General features: G+C 37.4%; 1 protein-coding gene and 1 long non-coding RNA gene across 34 annotated transcripts in view; both read right to left on the bottom strand.

Moving 5' to 3' along the window:
* LOC106083492 (modifier of mdg4) overlaps window positions 1–12,598 on the bottom strand; it is a 105,839-nt gene extending 93,241 nt beyond the window's left edge. For 11 of the 33 annotated variants that reach the window (XR_001220662.2, XM_013246556.2, XM_059364152.1 and 8 more), the window contains exons 1-4: window positions 12,395–12,595; window positions 11,802–12,101; window positions 11,592–11,731; window positions 9,066–10,008 (exon numbers count right to left, since the gene is read on the bottom strand). Coding sequence is in view for 31 of the 33 variants with exons in the window: in XM_013246556.2 (XP_013102010.1) it covers window positions 9,066–10,008; window positions 11,592–11,731; window positions 11,802–12,015 (1,297 nt within the window). In the remaining 2 variants the exon portion in view is untranslated. Of the gene's footprint in view, window positions 1–9,065; window positions 10,009–11,591; window positions 11,732–11,801; window positions 12,102–12,394 lie in introns of all 33 variants that reach the window. The other 22 variants (XR_001220661.2, XM_013246545.2, XM_013246551.2 and 19 more) reach the window with 6 other exon arrangements.
* Window positions 12,599–16,927: 4,329 nt separating this feature from the next.
* LOC106083490 (uncharacterized) lies at window positions 16,928–19,450 on the bottom strand. The gene is made up of 2 exons (XR_001220660.2): window positions 17,439–19,450; window positions 16,928–17,366 (listed from the first exon to the last, which is right to left on the bottom strand). It is a non-coding gene; the product is annotated as an uncharacterized LOC106083490 (long non-coding RNA).
* Window positions 19,451–22,784: the final 3,334 nt, after the last annotated feature.

The raw sequence follows: 22,784 nt of genomic DNA, 5'->3' as shown, positions 1-22,784 counted from the left end.
ATAGCTGTTCGCGTGAGACAACCTTTTTAAATCCGCCTTGATACTACAAAGCCAACATCATTGTAACCAAGATATATTTATTTACAGGTACTGGCAGTTGCCCAACAACAAAATATTGGGTGCACTATCTGTCAAAATCAGTGATTAGAGGAACTCTAATTTTGAGTATGTTACTAGTTCGCGCCATTTTTCGTTGTTTGTGTGTGTATGGTTCTTAACTAGAATGCACACACACAACCAAAACTCGTTGACATATAGTGCACTTCGCGAGAAAAATTTTACTCAGCTGCTTAAGTTACACTACAGGATAATTATGTCATGATTGTAACCAAAATATGTTCATTTACAGTAAGCGGCAGTTGCCAAACCACAAAATATTGAGAGCCCTATCTGTCAAAATCACTGATTAATTCAACTCAGATTTTGTGTATATTGCTAGTTCGCGCCATCTTTTGTTGTTTATGTGTTGCATGGTTTCTACCTATAATACACACACACAACCAAAACTCGTTGACAGATAGTGCACTTCGCGAGAAAAAATTGTACTCAGCTGTTTACGGTACACCACCTTGTAATTATGTTATGATTGTAACCGTGTTGATTTGTGCCCATTTTACTACATTGGCAATTAATTGAAGCGAAATTTGTATTGTCGCAGCAACATGTCGCTAATATTTTGCTTATAGGACTCAGCACCATTTCTTCGTCGCCATTTCTATATAAAGCCTAGTACCGACGTCATTCACAGCGAAAATGCCTATAAAGTTATTGCGAAATCCAACAGACTCTTTCGGACGAGTTGAATCACCAAAGTTGAAAATTCTTAATCTTGCGCGTCGGTTTTGTCAGGCGAAGTAATTGAAGGTGGTTTCTTTCAAGATATATTTATTTTCAGGTGTAAAAGTTGCCCAACAACAAAATATTAAGTGCACTCTGTGTCAAAATCAGATTTTGTGTATGTTTATAGCTCTCGCCATTTTTTGTTGTGTGTATGTACTTGGTTCTTAATTATAATACACACACATAACCAATACTGGTTGACAGATAGTGCACTTCGAGAGAAAAAATTGTACTCAGCTGTTAACGGTACGCTAGTTATGTCATGGTTTCATTCATGACACAATTACAAGGTAATGTACCGTAAACAACTGAATACAATTTTTTCTCGCGAAGTGCACTTTCTCTTAATGTGTTTTAGTTGTGTGTGAGCATTAAAGTTATGAACCACGACAGACCTGGTAATTCTGTCATGTCTTGATCCACCTTGGGGTTTTGTTTGCAGAGTTGCATTTTTAGTGTGCGCGCATGTTATGTAACTTCACGTTTATCTTTGAAAACACATGACAATACGTATTGTGGGATGCCATCTTAAGGATATGTCAATGCATTTCTTAAGGCAACAAAAAAAAGCTACGTACAGGCTGAGGGCGCGCGAACATATGTGATAAGATTCGGCATAACTGCCGTTGCAAAAAAGCAACATCTTCAAATTATCAGGCCTGTTCTGATATTCACAGAAGTTTGCGAGTACAAATCGTATTGAATTCGTGTTATGTACGAGTTGATTCTGCTTTCGTGCAATTTCCATTGTCAACTGTTTTCGCCTTTTCAACCGAAAAACTATTTCAAACACATTTATCCTAAACAAATTTAAACAAGTTAAAGTTACTAGCCCAGCTGATAGAATTTTCCAATTTCAACAATTTGTAGTCCGGTGTGACTTTGGTTTCGCCAAAAACAGTTTTCCCTTACACAATCATTTCACCAAATAAATATTTAGGTGACCGCCAATTCACGCGAATAAATTTTTTCGAAGTCACAGTTAAAAAAATTTACAGAAACAAAGGTTAACAAAAGATAGAAAGAAGAAAAACTTGGACTTGTAATTTGTTTTAAAATTTTTGCAAATTTCGAAATGCCTGGGGCTTCCTTGTTAATGTTATTTTAAATCTCAATTTAGCGCACACTGAAGTGATTTTTTAACCCAAAATTTAATGAAACAAATAAAAAACAGCCCAAAAGTTGCTTTGTCATTTTAAGGTGTATTTTCAGTATAAAGGTTTTCGAGTTAAAACTTCATATAAAAATAAACAAAACGGAAAAATTTGCCGAAATATGTTCGTTTCGTAATAACTTATTTTGTCATCAAGGGAAAATTTACATTTCGGGACGCCCATTGAAAACACAACCACTGTCGCTTTGCAACAAGTAATTTTCTTATTCAAAATAAACGCGATCTCGAAACTTTTAATTGTAACTGAGTGTTTGTTAGCGATGTTGCTCACATGTATTTACTCTGGGTGGAAAAATATAAAGTGTTTGTGGAGGCATAAAAAAGAAAGTACTTTTAAAACATAAATATACTCGAAAGAGAAATACATATTTCTTTCACAAGAAGCAACTTGATCAATCTGTATGAAATAAAAAGGTCTGTGAAAGAATGTGTTGTGCTTTTGGTCTGCAATACAATATCAATATTTGCATAAAAGTGGAAGATGCTGACAAAGGCTTTTGGAAAGTTGCGCTTGTTTAAATAATAATAGTGAAAACACTGCAAAATCTAATTATTGTTATTAATAAATGCTGTATTTGTCTCTTTTTAAATTGTTTTGTGTTTCATTATTTATTAATTACGAAGGGGTGCGTTTTGGTTGAAATTACAACACATACATGAATTTTAGTACGACCCAAACACTCACATTTGTGTGTACACATGCAGGTTAGCAGCTGATAAATTGTTTGATGCCATATTAATTTTTATATATAAATGGCAAAATTTTGGCCAAGAAACCAAAAAAAATAAACAAAAGTAATACCCTTGTCAAACTACCGAAAGAACGATTTTCGGAAAATTTTCCACAAAAAGAAGGTAGTACCAGCCTTAAGGAGCAAATCACATTGCTTTCACCATAAAATTTGTAGTGAAATGGTTTAATTTTTTTTGGTGAAATCTATCATACGGGTCACCTCAAGTCACAAATATTTCACATTAGTCTGCGAAACGAAACCAACGTCATACCCGAGTGTAAAAATAGTATTATATCGTTAAAAAAACAATTGCATATTGTTTAGAATCGATAACTTTTCGGTGTCTATTGGCCGCGAAAGCTGGACTATGTTCCAATGTCTCATCATTTTCGCCACATGCCACACCGATTTTGCATAAGTGAGCTCGTAGCATGACATAATTACCAGGTAGTGTAACGTAAACAGCTGATTACAATTTTTTCTCGCGAAGTGCAATATCTGTCAACGAGATTTGTTCAGCCGGTCAGGTTTGACGGTATTAAGAAGTCCGATTTTTGTTTGCATTCTCTTTGTTATCTTCTCTCTCGCAGATTCTCTGCTCATGTACACACAAAGTGTAATTTGTAAAAAAAAGTGGCACATTTTTTTTTTTGTAAACAAAAGCGTACAATAAACCTTCTGCTTTTTATATAAAATAAAAAAAAATCAAATTTAGACGGACTAGGTTTTACAATAAAATGTTTAGACGAGACGCGATGGTGGGTATTTAAATGCTCAAGTTATATATTTCACAAATATAAATAACTTGTTTTTTTGATTTGTCCAATTAATCTCGTTTAGCTCAAAAAATTATTAACATTTACATGCGAGTTGTTGGACAACAAACAATACATAATCGCTATATAGTTGTTTTTTTAAGTGGTCCAAAAATGATAAAGTATGGCATTTAGTATCAAAATAGAAAAGTGGCACACAGGTGGCATCATCAAAAAAGTGTCAAATTTGCTAGTTTAGATTATTTTTTTTTACCCATTGCTTAATTTCAAAGTTGGGCTCTATATGTTAGAAATAAACATTGATTTAGTCTCTTATAGAGCGACCTCATTGTTGTCATAAAATAAACATCTTTCATACGATATTACTGAAATTTAGTTTTATAACTTGGATTGGAACCTTCAACATTTATGCTAAATTCGGTTAACATCGGATTAGAGTTGGATAGATGCCACCAAGATCGATTTTCCGAATGAACTTTATAGCCTCATAAAATGCCTTTTTTACCTTTTGGCCTTTCGCCAAGGACTCAACACCACTCATTTGCTGCTTAAGCTAACTGATTCCATCCGAGTGAATGCCAATAACGGAAAACGCAGTGTGATGGTTTCTCTTGACTTGTCAAAAGCCTTCAATTCTATTAATTTTGTTCGATTACTTACTAAATTGCGTGATTTTTTCAATTTTTCTACATCTGCCTGCAAACTGATACTTTCTTACTTAAGTAAGAGATCTCAGTTTGTGGTTCTGAGCGGTGCAAACTCAAGCATGCTTTCTCTTCATTCTGGTGTACCACAAGGTTCCATCTTGGGTACACTTTTATTTATACTTTACGTGAATGATTTGCATCGTTTTACTTCTTGTAGGAGTTGTGAGGCGTTTATGTTTGCTGATGACATTTTCTTGCTTTTTAATGGCAGTTCTACAACACCTGATATTCTTGAGAATGATATAAATTCGGTTTTGGGCAGGGTTGTTAACTGGGCTTCTGCCAATGCTTTAAGGATTAATCCCTCTAAATCCAAGGCTCTAATGTTTGGAAACTTTACTACCACATCTCTTAACATTTTTGTTGGAAATTCGGAGATTGAGTTTATCGACCGACATAGATGTTTGGGTGTTATTGTTGACACTGAGTTATCTTTTAGGTACCATATTGATGCCTTGTCAGGGAAGGTTTGGTCTTGCCTTCGTAAAATGTATTCTTCTATTGTTTACCTACCTTTCAAGGTGAGAAAGCTTCTGGCTTATTCTCTGTTAATGTCTCAGATACTTTACGGTTTGGAGGTTTTTTCAGGTACTATTCAGGCTAACTTTACAAAATTGAGGCGAATTGTAAATTCCGTTGTGCGGTTTGTCTACAATGTCCGAAGACGAGATCGTATATCTTGCTTCGTAAAACGTTTTCTTAATTGCTCATTTAAAAGGTTTGTTGAGTGTAGGAATTTACTACTTTTTCATAACGCTTTTGCTAATATTAGACCTGTTCCTCTAAGGAGGATTTTTGTATTCTCTCGGTCTACTAGAAACCCGCAATTATTTATTCCTAGAATTAGAAGAAACATATATGCGAGATCATATGCTGTTAGAGTAGCAAGATGCTGGAACCGACTGCCTCATGAATTACGCATCTTTTCCCATTCCAACAACGTTTTCCGTTTAAAACTTTTTGATTTTTATAACTCTTTTGATTTTTATAACTCTTTTGCTGATGGTTAATTTTTTTCTCCTTGTTCTATTCTTACATCGGATTTTCAAAGCTGCACTATTTTTAAAAATAGCTGCGCTTTTTTTAATTCTTGTGCACTTTGTTGGACCACTTTCTATTTATCGCTCTCTTCCATTTGGATTTCTTTTATATTCTTTATTTTTAATGGCTGGGGAGCCGAATATTAGGTAAATATAATAAAGTACCTCATTATGTTAAGAAATGAATTTAATTATCTGTTATACTCAGGTTACTGAAATGTTTGTATGTATGTAATTATTTTATGGGCCTTATTGGCTTTATATTACATATTTGGTTAATAAATGAAATGAAATGAAATTTATAACTGCCTTCCCCTTGTATAGAATAGACAACCATTTATAATTGTACAATTCAAATCAATAGTCGTTCTTGTTTATTTGAAAGAAATGAGGCCAGTGGCATTATCTCATGTTAATTACTACCGCCACTGTATGATTTGAAGTAGGCAATATGCTCTTTTTGAAACTAATGGAAATTCCGAACGACAGTTTTGGCCATTTTTGTAACATGTTCTGAGTGAATAAAATAAATAAATTTAATGTCGAATTCGACATACATTTGCGATCAAAAAAAAAAATAGCAACGCAGAATAGCAAACAATTTTAACTAAAAATTTATATTTTTTTAGGAAAGATTTCTAAATAAAGTCCTAAAAGAGACTATTTCTACAACAAGGGCGGTCAAGATAGTAGCATAACATAACATAAAATTCAGATAACTTATTCTACCTAAATTTTTTTACGAATGTCTCCAAAATAAAATAATTAGTATAAATTATCTTAATTGGACAATGTATGCTACGTAAATCTTCTCCAAAAAGTCGTTTCAGTGCACCTACTGTATTCTTGTGTATTTCCCGGCCCCTTTGAATAACATGTCAAAACTTATTATTGGGTTTTGATGTGTCCATCTTATTTTCGATATCGCACAAGTTTTCTATTGGACTAAGATCCGACGGCTATGCAAGTCACTCCATAAGGCCGTTATTTCCTTAAAACCGCCTAATTGCTAAAATAGCCCTGTTCTTCTGGTCACTACCTTCTTCAAATTTACATGATAAGTCATTTAAATTTGCGCATATGGAACCATATTTTGGATTATTTCAATATGCTGGGATGCATCCACGATGTTGCGGACCCAATATATACGACCTACACCTTTATATGAGAGACACCCTCAAACCAATACGTTTGATTCACCATGTTTCTCCATTTTAGTTGTATATCGAGGACCTTTATTAATTTCTATAAACGTTTCACAAATTTTCAGGACTCTAAACCATCTGTCAAAACATTTTTGTTAAGTTCTACACAATTTTTGGTTCATCCAATCGCAGTGTTTCTCTATTAATCGAATGGTCCATTTACAAACTGTGTTGTTTTTTCTCAAAAGTGTAACATTTCTTGAACGTATTGCCCTGTGGATTCGATATAGTCTACTGCTATTATTTTGACTGCCTAAATTTTACTTTTTTAAATAGTTATAATTACTCCAACACGTTGTACCAATACCATTATTATGGCTTATTTAGTGTTGTACTGACGTATAAAAAAAGATATATAAGGCAGTCGGTTTGGAAGGAAGTCCACGTTATAGAATAAAATTATTATTTTGCGCTGCTATTATTTTGACCGTATCTGTACGTAATACCAAATATGTAATAGATGGCTTGTCTTCGACAAGCACAATAGTTTTGTAAGTGTTGAAATTCGACCACGCCTTTGACAACCGGAATAAGGGGGAATAAGAGCCAATTTAACAAAATGCTAAATTCCTAATTCATATTGGTTTTAAAAGACATCTCAAATTTCCATTGTTGTTTGTTTTTTAACCTTCACCCTACTACAAGTTTTTAGTTTAAATCTCGAGTTAAAAAAATAAATACATCTACATGTATATGCCTAGTGGATTTGGGTTACACAAAACTTTATGAAGCATTAAAGAAGTTTTATTTGACGTTTTGCAAAAGTAATCTGTTAAGAAATCTACTAAAAGGCTGCAATAATTTTGTAAACAAATAAACCAAGTTGAAAAACATGAGTACTTTATGTACCAAATTTCTGCAAATCAACCAAAAATATAAACTTCTGTGCGCCGTAGAAGACTAATCGGGAGATATACCAGGTTATATACCGATTTGGACAATACTTACCATGGATGATGGAAGTTATAACATGGGGACCAATTTAGACAATACTTTCTGATAATTGAAATAATATAGCAAATCACTACCAGCGAAATTTCAAACAAATCGAATAATTGCGTCTTCAAGAGGCTAACGAAGACAAGTCGAATGATCATTTATATGGGAGCTTTGTTAAAATTTGAATATAGCCTATTCGCAATTTCGACAGATGGACGAATATAGCTAGATCGACTTAGAATATCAAGACGATCAAGAATTTATATGCTTTATCAATATTTCAACGTGTTATAAAAAGCGATGACTATATTATTAGGCCCACTCCTATTGTGGTGGATATAATGAACTGAAACACTAAGTAGTAAAGTTATACAAAATGGGAGCATGATCGAACTTTCATTACGAACATGGACTTAGGACTTAATTCACACATGATTTTCTCCCTAAAGCAGGATACTCTGTTGTGCTTTCAGAATAGGTAGTTGTGAAAAATATACAATTTTTTTTTGCTTGCCTTTATATTACACTCGAATAGTTGTTATTGTCTGTAAGTGTTTTCTTTGAATCCTTTGTTTTAAAAAGTGTTTTATTTATTTCATTTGTAATTATTAATAATACAATGCCGCTAAAAAATCCCCCCATTTAAAATTATTTTTAATTCTCTCAATGTAATGTTGTCAACTTGCATTTATGCACAAATGATAATGTTATTACTTACCACCCGCCGCAAACAGTGCATATGTGAGCGCATGTAAAATCATGAATATGCGCATCTACTTACCTGCTCATTCATTAAATTTTCTTTTTTTTAACACTTTGTTGAGAAATAATCACAAGACATTTTGGCGAGAATATGTCTCTCTGTGATCTTAAAATGAGTCTAGCTGATTAGGAATGCTCTTCCGACCGCCACGAATGGTTAACAAAAGTAGGAAGCAAATAGGTTAAATTATTGTTCAAATATATTGAAATTCGCAGAAAGGTCCATTCTGTGAACAGCAAAAGTTGAACAATAATAAAATCCTAGTATTCTTATGCTCTTTTGCTTAAGGCCTACAGAGCAGTAGCAGCTAGAAATAGAGAAGTTCACGAACGAGACAATTTGAAGCAAATAAAATTTCGAATGACATGGGTAATTTGAAATGGATTCGGGTCTTAAAAACATAAACTTGTCGCTGTTAAATTGTCTCTTCCGCGTACTTAAAAGTATTTTCCCGCACGTATACTTTTAACAAAGACGCAAAATTTTTTTAAGGAGTGCCGTCTATATCTATTTCCTTCATCTGAGTCTTTTAAACTTACCTAGCAAGAGAACAAAAAGCACTTTTTCAATGTACATAGGTATTTAAGGAAAGCTCTACGCTGAATAAAGTGTTATCTCTTCGGCTAGATTAAGTTTAAGAAACCATGGGAAGAATGCAGAAACCCAAAGTGATGTTCGTTTTGAAAATACAACGATCGCTCGGAGTTTCCTTAAACAATCTTCCAGCTCTGCCCTTTCTTCAACTCTTAATAAATACTAAATTACTTGTTTGTGTAAAAATGTTTCACAAATCAATAGTATTTTCCATACAAATCACTGGCGTCTGGCGCTCAAGTGTTTGGTTGGAAAATACTTGTTTTGTGTGTTTGTAAATAGTGTCAACCAACCTTGTGCGTCACTATTGGCTTGATCTCCTGTACTATCCATGTACGCCGAATCCGATAGCGGCTGCGACTTTACAATAGCTTTTGATGTGGTCGCTGTGGCACTTGTACTTGTGGCTCCTCCTGTTGCTGCGTTTCCTGCCGCTCCTCCGGCTTCTTCGCCCTCAGTGAAGTAACTTTCATCATAGCGCATATCACCGTACGATTCGTCTTCCACATATGTTCCGTCTTGTTCACCCTGATCAACTTCGCCAGCATCCTCAACGTAGTCTGGTTCTGACTTTGTTGGCAATTCCATGGGCATGTCGATGTACTCAGGTTCATTGGTCTGTTGTGGCTGTGATTGGTGGTGATGCGATTGCGTTTGTTGCTGCTGTTGGTGGTGATGGTGCTGTTGACTTTGGGACTTGGTCACATCCGACGTCACTACGGTTGTTTGTACATTAAGTTGTTGTGTGGCAACGGTTGCATCTGAAGCCTCTAGGGGATCAATTGTGCTCTTTGATCGCTTGATGTGCGGCACACTACCAAGGTTTGTACGTTGGGCGGGTCTTTTATGGGTTACCACAGCTGTTGTTGCCGTTGAAGTAGGTAAACTAACACCGGCAAGTTGATGTGTTTGCGTTTGGATAGGCTGTTGCGCTATATGTTGTTGAGGAGGCTGATGCTGTTGTTGCTGCTGATGATGATGGTGGTGGTGGTGTTGCTGCTGAGGTGCTTGTGTGGTAATTGTGGCCTGTGGTGGGTGGGATGGCGCCGTAGTTTGTATAACAATCTGCGTCGTTTGTTTCGTGTCATCGCCGGAATCATCAACAGTTTCTATTTTGTATGAGCGACCCGTCGACGTACGATGCCGCACTCGCGGTGACGCTTGTATTTGTTGTGATTGAATTTGTGGCGTGGGTGTAGAAGGTTCAGGCGGCGTTTGAGATTGTGGAGGATCACTCTGTAACAAAATTAAATTGTATTACTTAAATTGAAAGGTTTTTGAGAAAGTTGCTTCAATTGAATAAAACACCTAAAAATATTCATGCAACACACAGCTATGGTATACCACAGAAAAGTTAACAATCCCATGGCAGCCGGTTGTATGTACCGGATTGACCCGATGAATTCCTTCATCGGTAAGGGCTGCCGCCTCAGTGTACCACACACTGCTACTACAACAACAACAGAAAAGTTAAAATAGACCAATTAGGATATTGCCGCCAAAGTCTTAGGTGACGAAATAAATGCGGTAGTTTTTTTTAACGCTCAAAATCATAAACAAATATTTGTGCTAAATTTGGATAATGTAATTTTTTTTTTCGAAGGACAGCTACCTTTCAACTGCCGGATGTCATTGTGTTTACTTGCCAGCATACACTGTTAAGTTCAAATTGCAACCATTTTTAAAGAAACACCTTGTAAACCCTTGTAAGGGTGGACGGGTAATGGAGGTTTTTTTTTGTCTTAAATTTCATTATTTAGAGTTTCTGCGATTTCATATAAATTGGTATATAGAAGCTTTAGCAAAGAACTTATGCAAGGTTATTTGTTTTTGCGCTTGTAATATTTGTTATTTTAGTTAGTTTGTAAGCATGTTTTTTTTAAGCATGTAAGTTTTTCAGAGATCAGAACATTTACATCAGGTTGTGCTTACACTTATGTAGAAGCAAAAGCAAAAGCACTTTGCAATTTCTTAATTTCTTTTTCAATTTAATAAAGAAAAACGGAACATTGAAACCAATAAAACATACAAAACATACATGATGCCGGTAATGTGATCAAGTGTTGTCACTTTGATTTTTTTTGCCATTTTCCTCACTATAATCAGTGTATTTTTGGCCAATAAAACTGTTAAAAAGCAAATAAATTTAAAAAGTTGAACCTCGAGTAGCTGGGACTCTATTAACCGGCATGCAGTATCAATACCAGCGAAGAATACCGTCTTTTCGATTATTCTTGTTAAGCGGCGTCATGAGCATATCGAACGAATAAACGAGCTTCAACTGTAGCAACATTCTGTTGCAAAACACTGCTCTTAACAGTGTGTGGGCAGTAAAAAAATCAAATGTTAACGGCCTATAAACAAAATTTCCAACAACTCAACGAAATTTTAAAGGGCGCTTTTTTTACACCTAATTTATAATTTGAGAGAAAAGCTCTCACCAAAACACCTAATGGGGATGAAGAGTTGAATTGGCTTTCCAAAACGTAAAAAATATCTTAGACCGGAATTTGTCAAACTATTATACATTTTATTTAGTATATTTACTTCAGTCTATAGGGCATGTTATTTGTATGACATAGTCAAAATCCATATGAAGAAACAAATTGGTTCGACAAGTCTTCGACGAGTACAGTTACGCTTCGGCGCAAAAATATCAACAAAATAAAAAGTGTTCTCGCACACTGGCAAATGTACACGTTTCGGTCAATACACACACATCATAACTGAATCACACCGACTATGCTTCGACACGAAAACCCCAAGCCAAAACAAAATTCAAATAAAAACAAACCCCAAAACTCGTATAAGGTACTTACATCTGTTAAGCCTTTAATTTGTAGAGCCTCTGCTGTACTTATGAAAGCTGGTAGCGCCTCCTGCTTGACGTTCACCTCGCCGCAGTACATAAACTGGATGAGATCTTTCAAAGCGGTATGACTTACATCCTTCAGAAATACTAAAAACAAAACGTAAATAGAACATAATTCGCAATACAGTCCATAATATACGCGGACAATTACACTTACCAAAGGCATGTTGATTGGCTGGCATTTGAGTGAACATTTTACGAAAATAGGGCGAACAGACGGACAAAACAAGACGATGAGCCTTGACAAATTGCCCCTCTGCCGCCAGCGTCACATCCACCAGGTCACCTCTGCAAAGCGACTCATGGAAACCCGCTGATAAATTACTATTAAAATTGTTCCAGCACAACGAGAACTGCTCGTCGTCCGCCATATTGAAAGGTAGCGCTAGTCACTGTAGCGTACCTTTGGCCGAAGTTGCGACGAAACCAAAATCGATTAAATTATGTATAACGACTACTGGAAGGAAAAAAAATGCAACATAAATCGATTAAAATGGTGATTTGTAATAAAAAAAAAAAGGAAACCGAAATATTGGAAGTTGCAAAATATATTAACTAATCACACATCTTCTAAACAATGCGGCATATAAACTTTAAAAGGCCAGAAATTATATGAAAAAATTGTATGTGTGTATATGCAGAGAACTTTTCGCGTGTGTATATGTAAATTAGAAAAAGATCCATGTGTGATTTGCAATAAACTCATAATTTTTGTGCATGATTATGTTAAAAAAAGAAGAAATAACTTACCTTAAGAACTTTTATTTAATTTGTCTGTAGGGCTGCTTTTAGATGAAAAAATTGTGTATGTATATCGAAGCCACTTTTTACTGCTTTCTTTCTTTCTCTTTTCCTCTCTACCCCTTGTGAGAGCTTGTGGACTGTGAGACAGCCGACCGACCTAGATGGTTGAATGGTTGAGATATGACTATACAGCCCAATCGAGTCACTTTGGTTAGCTGCTGAAAATTTCATTTGATAGGTAAAACCACAAGCCAAACAGCAATGAAATTAATGATACAACCCTGACAGCCAACTGGCTGCCAGGGCTGTCAAATTTATTTACACTGTCAAATTGGCATGCAAGTTTTTATTTGCATTATTATGTGTAGCAGCTACAATATTAAAATCTTCGCCATTACAACGTTTATATTGTAAATTTAAACAATAACAATGTGAAAAAAGACACTAACAAGGTATTTGACGTTATAGTTGGATTTGGATACAACTCTGAAATTGGAAAATTGTATCAGCTGGGCGAGTGACTTTGTGTAAATTTTAATAGAATTTTTGCATTTGCAGAAAAGGACGGAAGTATGATTATAAGGTACAGTTTTCTCGTTTTCTCTGTTATGATTTGTTTCAGAATTTGGTTGGATGGCTTAAGAATAAAACACATAAACACTCAACATTGCCCATGAACAAGACATATAAAACGAAAAACAGTTCTATAAAGAAAATCTGTTAAAATAAACCAATAAACGCTTTTCAAATATCGGTGTTTTTATGTCTAGAACTCAAACAAGCTAGTTCAAAACTTTACGTGGGACGAGACTAGACCCTATAAGGCTCAGGACATTGAATCAATAAGGAAGTTAAGAGCCAGCTATTTGCTTTTTTAAAAAACAATGGCTCATTGCCGTTTAGTTCTCTTAGTATTTCGCTAAATTGCTTTTTATACCCTCCACCATATGGGGGTATACTAACTTCATAACACATCGAAATATACATCTCAGACCCAACAAGGTATACATTCTTGATCGTCTTTACATTCCAAGTCGATTTAGCCGTGTCCGTCCGTCCGTCGAAAGCACGCTAACTTTTGAAGGGATAAAGCTAGGCGTTTGACATTTTGCACAAATACTTCCTATTAGCGTAGGTCGGTTAGGATTTTAAATGGCCATATAAACTGATCTTAGATTTTGACCTCTTGAGCCTCTAGGCGGCTCTATTATGATCCGATTTGGCTAAAATTTTGAATGAAGCATTTTGTTTTGATTTCCAACAACTGTGCATAGTATGCTTCAAGTCGGTTCATAACCTGATAAAGCTCCCATAAAAACCGATCTCCCAATAATACTTTTTGAGCGACTGAAGGGGGCAATCCTTATCCGGTTTGTTGGAAATTTTTTACAATAACAGGTATGACCTTCAACATATAGCGAAATATTTTCTGAATCGGTCTGTAACCTGATATAGCTTCCATATAAACCGGTCTCCCGATTTTAATTCTTCAGCAGGTTTAGGGCGCAATTTTTATCCGATTTGGCTGAAAGTTTGCACAATTACTTCTACTACTAATCTCTGCGCTACTAGGTGGCCCCCGTAGCGCAGAGGTTAGCATGTCCGCCTATGAGGCTGAACAACTGGGTTCGAATCCTGGCGTGAACATATGCTGGCGAAATTAGTGAAGCAATTTGAAAAAGCGACAAATGGTTTGGCAGCCACGTAAAAACGTCTCCCCATAGATATGTAGCACTGCGGCACGCCGCACAGAGGGGAATTTGTCCTCAAATGGGTCGTTTAAATCAACGGGCAGGTCGATCTTCAAGATACTCGGCAAAACTGGCTAAGTTTGAATAAATCGGCTCAGATTTATATATATCCGTTATATGTAATGTTTACACTATTTGTTGGTAGCCCTTTGATTTATGTTCCGATTTAATTAAATTTCAGCACAGGATGTAAGGAAGGTGAAAAGAAGATTTTTGGCGAATACCAAAAAAATCTGTTTAAATTTGGATATATATCCGATAAACATATGTTTTGGGGTATTTCTTTTTAATGTTATTAAACCTACCAACAACAATCGATTGGGCGAAATTTTCGCAGATGTTGCCAATGCCTAGGAGAACATATATAGCGAATTTCCAGAAAATCGGTTCAGATTTGTGTACAGCTCCGATATATATATACTATTTATGATATTCCTTAGAAGTCATACAACATCAATATTAAACAACCAATTTGGCCGAAATTTATTGAAACATTGTCGACACGTATGAGAACATGTGTGGAGATTTTCCAAAAAATCGCTTCAAATTTGTACATTGTTCGGGTATATATTAGAATTAGGACAGATTGGGTCGAAATATACCACAGATGTTGGTATATCCCAAAGAAAATCCCATGGCAGCCGGTTGAACGCACCGGATTGACGGTGCTAGACATAATCGTCTGGTTCTAGGGGACTTTAATGCGCATCACATTTCATGGTATTCTCCCCTAGGTAACGTTGCATGGTGAATGAGAATGCCCCCACCAGGATTACAAGGAGGTGCAGCAGCTCGCCAGAAATTTCCATTGCATCCCCTGATCTCCTGATTGACTTATCCTGGCATGCTGTCATGATGGGATTCGTTGTACGGACCACACTAGCCTCAGAATTGGCGAGCTGAATCTGGACATATACAGGGTAGGCAACAAACATAGGCGCAATTTGAGGCTGGAACACTTGGAGCTATGTAACTTAGGCACCGGTTTAGGCAAGCTGTGATATACTGTTAAGTCACTCTCGAACCCCGGTAGACGGGATGACAGGACCTCAATCACTTTGGGCGAAGTAACCGTGACTGATCCGAAGAGATACGCCAGGTTGTTCAATCGTCTTTTTATTGTGCATCCCGAAAGTGACAGGGCAAGGAGGAGAGCCATTCGTCGTATCCGTGGTCTCCGAGCCCATGGACAACCACCACAATTTACCGTGGGCGAAGTTAAAAATGTCATCCGTGGCGCCAAATCATCCAAGGCGTTGGACCCCGACAGAATCTCTAAATTGATGTCAAAGAATCTGGATTTACCTAGAGTTGAGTACCTAACCACTGTCCTCAACTTGTCTTTGACAAACTTATAGTTCCCGATGTCTGGAAAATGAGCAAAGTGATCCCGTTACTGAAACTTGGAAAGGACCCGAGTTTGGGGGAGTCGTACAGACCGACCTCCCTTCTCTCACCAGTGGCAAAGGTGCTTGAGGCATTGCTCCTCCCGAGCCTCGTAGGAGAATTTTCATTCGCCGAGAATCAACATGTATTTCGAAGACTGCATAGCACAACAACAGCTTTGCATGCCATCACCGCACACATTTGCCGTGGCTTCAATCAGCCCAGGCCATGTGATAGGACGGTCCTTGTGGCACTGGACCTATTGAAGGCATTCGACATGCAAACTATTTGAGAACAACACGTCCCTCCATAAGAAGTCGAAGCACCGTAAAGTGAAACAGGGAGTTCCCCAAAGCGGGGTGATATCTCTGGCATTGTTTAACCTCTACTTATGCTCCAATCCACGGCCTACAGACGGCTAGAGAACGCGGACGATTGTACGATGATGGCTACGATTTTCACTGAAGCAGAATATAAAAAATTAGTTCAACGCCTTTTAAGTAAATTTCAAGAAAATGAGTTCAAGTTTCAAGGTCATATGACTTATAGTTGTAGGTCAAATACCCCACAGTGCGCTGTTCGGACTCGGGTATAAAAAGGAGGCCCCTTATCATTGAGCTTAAACTTGAATCGGACAGCAATCATTGATATGTTATGGTTTCTAACATCCAAACTAAGTATGGTACAAATCAGTCCATAACCTAATATAGCTCCAATATCATGGCAATTTTTATCCATTATCCTTTCTTTGCCTATATAGAGATACCGGGCAAAGATCTTGACATATGCGATCCATGGTGGAGAGTATGTAAGATTCGGCCCGGCCGAATTTCCTCTCCATTACCGTACAAAGGCTTAAATCAATAAATCGATAAATTTATTAATTCATTGTTTCAGCAGTTCAGATGAATGGAGGAATGGCCGCTCTCTCAAGAAAAATTCCTCTAAAGGCAGGGATTCGCTTGGAATAGAACCCAGACGTCCAGCGTCATATGCGGCCATGCTAACCTCTGCGCTGCGGTGGGAATGTAAAAAACCAATTCGGGTTTCACTGCCATAAAGTAAACGAATGAAAATAATTGGAATAAATGTTTCTCGTCATATAAAATCGTGCATATAAATTGTTCAGAAAATTTTGGGAGTAAGAAACCGTTTTAGTTTCAGGCGCAGTAATATTTTCCATATTAAAAAAATGGCGATATGACGTTAAATGGTTATAAAACTTAAACAATATATATTTTTTTTTTGCATAATTTTTTTATTTTTTATTTTTAATTTAATTTGCTTTCGAAAAATAGAAAAAAAGTCTAACACCTACAAACGTAGAAAGGCCTTTGCGGGGTGGGCTAAGCACCCCATCCCCCAGAAAAGTTGTAGCACCCTCCAGAATTTTAAAATATCATTGGTTTTTGCTAATTTTATTGCTATTCGAAGTGTTTCAACAGAAAGCTGGACTGGATGCGCTAATGCTAACACGAGTAGGTGGGTAGTAGTCTACCGGTTTATTTGGCAGCTTTCGAAATAAATCTTTTCTAAGCTGCTTTAGGTTCTGCGAATACCGATGTAACACGTTAATATAATGAAATTTCGTTAAAATCTGGCAAGAGAATCAATCGTTAATGGTACGACATATTTATGTGTCGTCGATTTAATCTAGGTTCAACAGTAAATGTACTAGTTGATACCTGTAGAAGTTGTCACCCGGTACAAACCAATGCCATCGAATGGATCTTTACATCAATAGAGTGTGTAATGTGGTGTCAGACTCTGTAGCAATCTTTTGATATTCGGTACACAATGTCACTCGCTGCAAGCCATAAGGTTTAAATGTAATTTCCAACCTATTGGGGAAAAATTAAAAAAAACATTTCGTCATTACTGAGAAAAATACGAATTCTGAACTCTTAGCTTACGTTATATTGTCGAAACCATCACGTATGGGCGCCCAGAGAGTACGGGTGTCTGGAGGTGCCTCCGCCAATGGCCATTTGAAGTGCTCGATTAAAAGTGGGTGAGTGTGAGCGATGCAATTGTGACAAGGGCACGGAACGTGATCGCGTTGTTCATCACATTGCCCTCATTCATTGTGCAATTGTTGCACAGTGATTTTTTAAGCCTTAGTTCTACACAAACGACGACGAGTTCTAAAGGAATTTTGATCACCTAAAACAGAACTCGAATGATTTTGTAATTGTAATTGAGAGACTGCTGTTTCGTTAACAAGCGATTAAAATTGAGACTGGCAAAGAAGCCAGTAATATAGGCAATAATAACCGAGGACGAGGACGCTGTATTTAAGTTTGGCGGTATGGACAGAATGCTATAGTTTTTCCTTGTCGCATTGATGTCCGATGAAGTCGAGGCATTCAAATTAACTTTACTTTCATAGGAAACCTTTGTAGGTGGTTGAGGCTGCAGCGGTTGTTGCCAATTTGGTTGGCTTACAATTGAGTGATTTTGTTATTGTTGCTGCTGCTGTAGATACATGAGTATTGTGTGTTCTAGAGACGCTTGGGCAGTTCCAACAACCGACGAGTCCATCGGCATTCACATTCATCATTGCTAACATTTGCCTTCTTGTTGCTGGCATTGTGGTAGACATGTTTACATATAATTGTGTCGACGTCAGTGTCGAGGACATTGACTGAACTGGTACTGTTGGATAACTGTGTCTATTAACATCTGAGGAAGAATTTTAAATTTCCCTCAGCGCTTTCCATCTGAAAATATTGAAGTAATACGGTTTTTTGATCTTCAGAACTTTTCTCCTGAAAGAGCAGAAAGTAATTAATCATCGAGTTCGTGTTTAAAGGATGCTAGTTTAGCAGCATTCTTTACAGCGCTCAAATCAGGGGGCTCACATGTGGGAGCATGATGAGCGACTAGTCATTTTTTGCCCGCAGATTTCTGGAAAGACCTTTTGGTTGACCCTTTGCATCCTCTTGAAGCGATTGATTTTTATTGGGGCTTCTTAATGGATCCATTTGTGCCGGTGGTCCCATTGCTGGCTGTAATCCTTGCACTAGCCGAAACCAATACACTGCTAATGTTATTCGGCGTTACTATCATACTCGCCGCAACTGGAGGTGTGGGTGCGGTAGTTATTGTCGTCCTGGTGGAAGCCATTGTTCTACTTGAGGTCGGAGAGTTCGCCGATTTCATTTGCTGTGTTTTTCGTAGCTTCTTACAAGATGCATGTATTGCAAATGCATCCCATCCCATCCCAACTTGTTTTATCTTGGCGTTTTGATTTTTTGGTTTTAAATGTTTTTGTATTGGCGCTGGTAGTGTGACGAAATTTGTGGCCTGACCTGTTCAAAAGCTCTTGTAATTTTGGTGGACGCCTGTACTGGTGTCACATTTTTGTTTGTTTAAAAGCTCTTGTAATTATGGTGGACGCCTGTAGTGTTGGTGGAAGTCGAATTAATTGGCATAGTCCGTTGCTGCTGGCTATTCAAATGAAATGTGTTCGTCCGAAAGCTATTGAAACAAGCCTTCTAAGGACGTGAAATTTGTAAAAAAAAACTGTTGGAAAACTTTCGAGTTTTTTGATCGTTTTGACTGACCCCTTCGAAGTCTATTTCTCAAGATCCAAATCCGCCACCAGGAATTTTTTATATAGTTAGAATCAGCACGCTAAACAGTCATTTTCACAGGTATCGAAGAGGGGCCAGTAAACTGCACTTGGGGCGAAATTATGCACATTGACTTCAACTATGGTTTGTCTTCAACATACGAACTAAGTATGGTCCAAGTCCATAATCTGATAGATCTCCAATGCCATATCATGAAGCCACGGAATCTACGCGTCACCGGCCAAAAAAGGTTGTTTTTGTCTTGGTATTGATTTATTCCTTCACAGGAATTGATAACCCGGTATGAAAGAATTAACTTGGCAAATTCACTACCACAGCTGATGCAATTTTGTAATTCCAGAGTTGTATCCAAATCCTACTAAAACGTCCAATGCATGGTTAAATTGAGACGGTTGTCTCACTTGCACAGCTGATGGAATTGCCCTATTCCAGAGTTGTATCCAAGGCCCACTAGAACTTCAAATGCTTGGTTTGGATCAAGGCGGATTTAAAAAGGTGGTTTCACGCAAACAGCTGTTAACAGCCGGCCAGGTTTGACGGTATTAATATGTCACATTTTTGTTATCTTCTTTCTCCCATATACTTTGCTCATGTACGCACACGTATACACACACTCACACAAATTTTTTTATGTGTGTGTTGGCAAAATTTCTATCAGCTTGATGGCAAGATGGCGGATTGCACCATATAATTTGTGGTTGTTGTACAAATGAGACCACCTTTAATTGTTTCGCCATGGCATCCTTGCTAGCACACACAAAGAAATTTGTGTGAGTGTGGGTATACGTGTGCGTACATGAGCAGAGAATATGCGGAAAAGAAGACAACAACAAAGAGAATGCAAAAAAATCCACCTTGGTCAAATGCTTTGTTTCCATTTTAATTTTTTCACATTTTGTTCCATTTTTCAAATTTTAATTGTTTTAGTTAATACAGCCATCGTCCCGGCTTCTCTTCTTGCCATTCAGTCTCCGCAGTAAAAATTCAATATCCTCAGCTTCCAGCAACGCAATACTGCTGTGCATGCCATCGGCAGTTTTCGGCGATTTATTTCCATAATTGGTTCGTAGGTTCCCATTGCTCGGCCAGCACAATGAACTCTGCCTTCGTCTCCATATTAGTGACAATCCTACCCTGTGTCTTTAAGGTCAGCCATATCCTTCCGCTTCGCTGAGCCGCAAAGGTTTTTAAGGTCCCTGAACATATTGCGCCCCGGTAGAATTGCTTTGATCGTGTTGATGTAGGACTCGATCTTGAAGTCCGCTATGCGCTCCGGGATTATCCTATCCAAATCCCTTATATCCGCCGCAAGTGTTTGGGCTCTTTGTCCATCCAATATTCTGTGTCTCCGCCGCCGAAGATTCTTCTTTTGTTGGGTCAGATGAAGGATGTCGTGCAGAAGATCCTTCATAAGACCCCCTATCGGTTTAATCCTCCTTATGGATCTCTTCATCGCTTTACCAAAAGTCTCGGTCAATCGGTTCACCTGTCCACAGATAGGCCATTTCCATCCAGTTATCCGGCCAAGGTGTTATTAAATTCCGGAACCCTTAAATTTTTGAAATCATAGATTTCCTAGGGGATCTCACGGTGGGTCTAAGGGCAGGTGGGGGCGGGGGACTAGTGTCAATACCAGTGGTGGCAGAAGATTGGCTCTGCAAATCCATCAGGACTCTGCCACTGGTATTGGCACTATCTCCTCCCAGGAGTTTTCTCATTCCCTATCGAACGTGCGCATATTCTTGTCAACTTTCGCGGCCATACCTGTACATGTCGTAGGCATAACATTAGCTCCTAGTCCCGGGACATGCGCTTTCTACGCATAAGTCGCGCACGATGTGCTGTGAATTATCGGGGAAGGGACCACCGCCGGCATTCTGGTCTCTACACGTCTCGTAGAACGCTTTTCCCGAATCTTCTCTAATAAATCGATCCTCTTGGAACTTGCCACGTGCCTTTCAGTTGACACAAAAATTCTGCGTACCACTTGTCCCGTCACGAGATCAGTCGTGATGTTCCCCTCCGTATAAGATTCCTTGTTCGCTACCGTGCATTTCCCGAGGCCATGGTCCTGTCCGCATTTAACGCAACGGAATCTCATGCCATTATTTGAGGCCACAAAATGCTAAGATTGGTAATTATTACGATTTATTTTAAAAATGTATATAAATTAATTTGTTTATTATAGTCTTTACAGACCATGTCCCCGTCAATGAAGAGAGGTTCGTAATGGAAACAATAATTTTTCTTCTTTTTTCCGAAAATAAATAAAAAGTATATTTCATGCCATATACGCAATTTAATCCAATGAAATAAAAAGTTTTTTATTCATGTAAAAAATATCAATTACTTATTTTTATTTGCTTAAAAGAAAGGGCAACTTTTAATTAATTGGTTTATGGAGTTAAACCACGTTAATTGGATTTTTGAGCTTATCATAAATCCAAATTGCAAAATCGTTAAGCAGTAACACAAATTCTTTTATAGGACCGATTTCAGCGTTATTTTTAATTAAATGTAAACATTTCTTAATTTAACATAGTTTTTTTATTTTTTTCTGTACAGCAGGCCTCGTCGTCAAGACGTCTTAAAAGAAGGGTGCATGACCATGTTAAATCTGAAATGTTTTTTTTTCTTTGAAAAACGGGCGCTCTCTTAAGGACATCGTACCAGACATGTCTATTGAACTGTCATGAGACATGATGACATGTTCGTTCACAATGTTACTTAAAATGTCATGCATGATTTCTCGACAACTATATGAAAATGTCATCAACGGTTTGTATGGGTTCTCGGTTATATGTTTTCAACTATTTAACATGGTAATGTACCCTTCTTTCAATACGTCTTGGCTACGCGGCCTTCTTGAAACTGATTGTTTTATAACCCATCTGAAAACCTTCGTTGAAGTCCATCATAATCGGTTCAGAATTAGATATAGTTCCCAATTTCCATTTTTAGTGAAGGCGCAGGATTCCCCTCTCCTTGCATGTTTTTTGTACAAATTTAAATCAATCGAACCCAATATGGCCAATATGGGGCACTATACGTTCCGATAGTATCGTAATTTCGACTACCTGTTGAACGGATGGGCAGATATGGCTACATTAACTTAGAATATACAGACGATAGTGAATATTTATAACCTGTAAGGTCAAATATAAATATTTCGAGGTGTTACAAACGAAATGACGAGATTTGGGGAAAAATACACTCTATAGTTTTGAGACAAGCAACATGAATTTGAAGTCCGTTTCTAGGGCAAATGACCCTGAACCCCTCTAGGGACCAAAAAAAACCCCCTTGAGGGTGGGATGCGCACCCAATTGTTGTCGTTAATGCCCTCAGCATTATATCTAACGTAGGCTCCCTTTACATTGACGATTTAATGTCTTCATACTCACCACCATCCTATTCTTTTTCGTACTTAATTTTATATAAATATGAAAATGGGAAAAAGCGCCGCTAATGAGAGTAATTTATTTGTTTTTTTGCCTTTTCATAATCTACTTCTTAATACCTTTCATATGATACCCATATTGCCTAGAGTTAACGGCGGTTAAAAATCCTACCCTTCCCCGTAGGTCTTTCATTTGATACCGATACCATACTAGGTTGGAACCCCTCACCCCCCTCCTATAGTGGTGAAATAAAACATAGCAT

Source organism: Stomoxys calcitrans, chromosome 2, assembly GCF_963082655.1.
Source record: "Stomoxys calcitrans chromosome 2, idStoCalc2.1, whole genome shotgun sequence".
Classification (NCBI taxonomy): domain Eukaryota; kingdom Metazoa; phylum Arthropoda; class Insecta; order Diptera; family Muscidae; genus Stomoxys; species Stomoxys calcitrans.
Note: the sequence above shows the minus strand (reverse complement) of the source record. Positions and strands in the feature narration are given on the sequence as shown.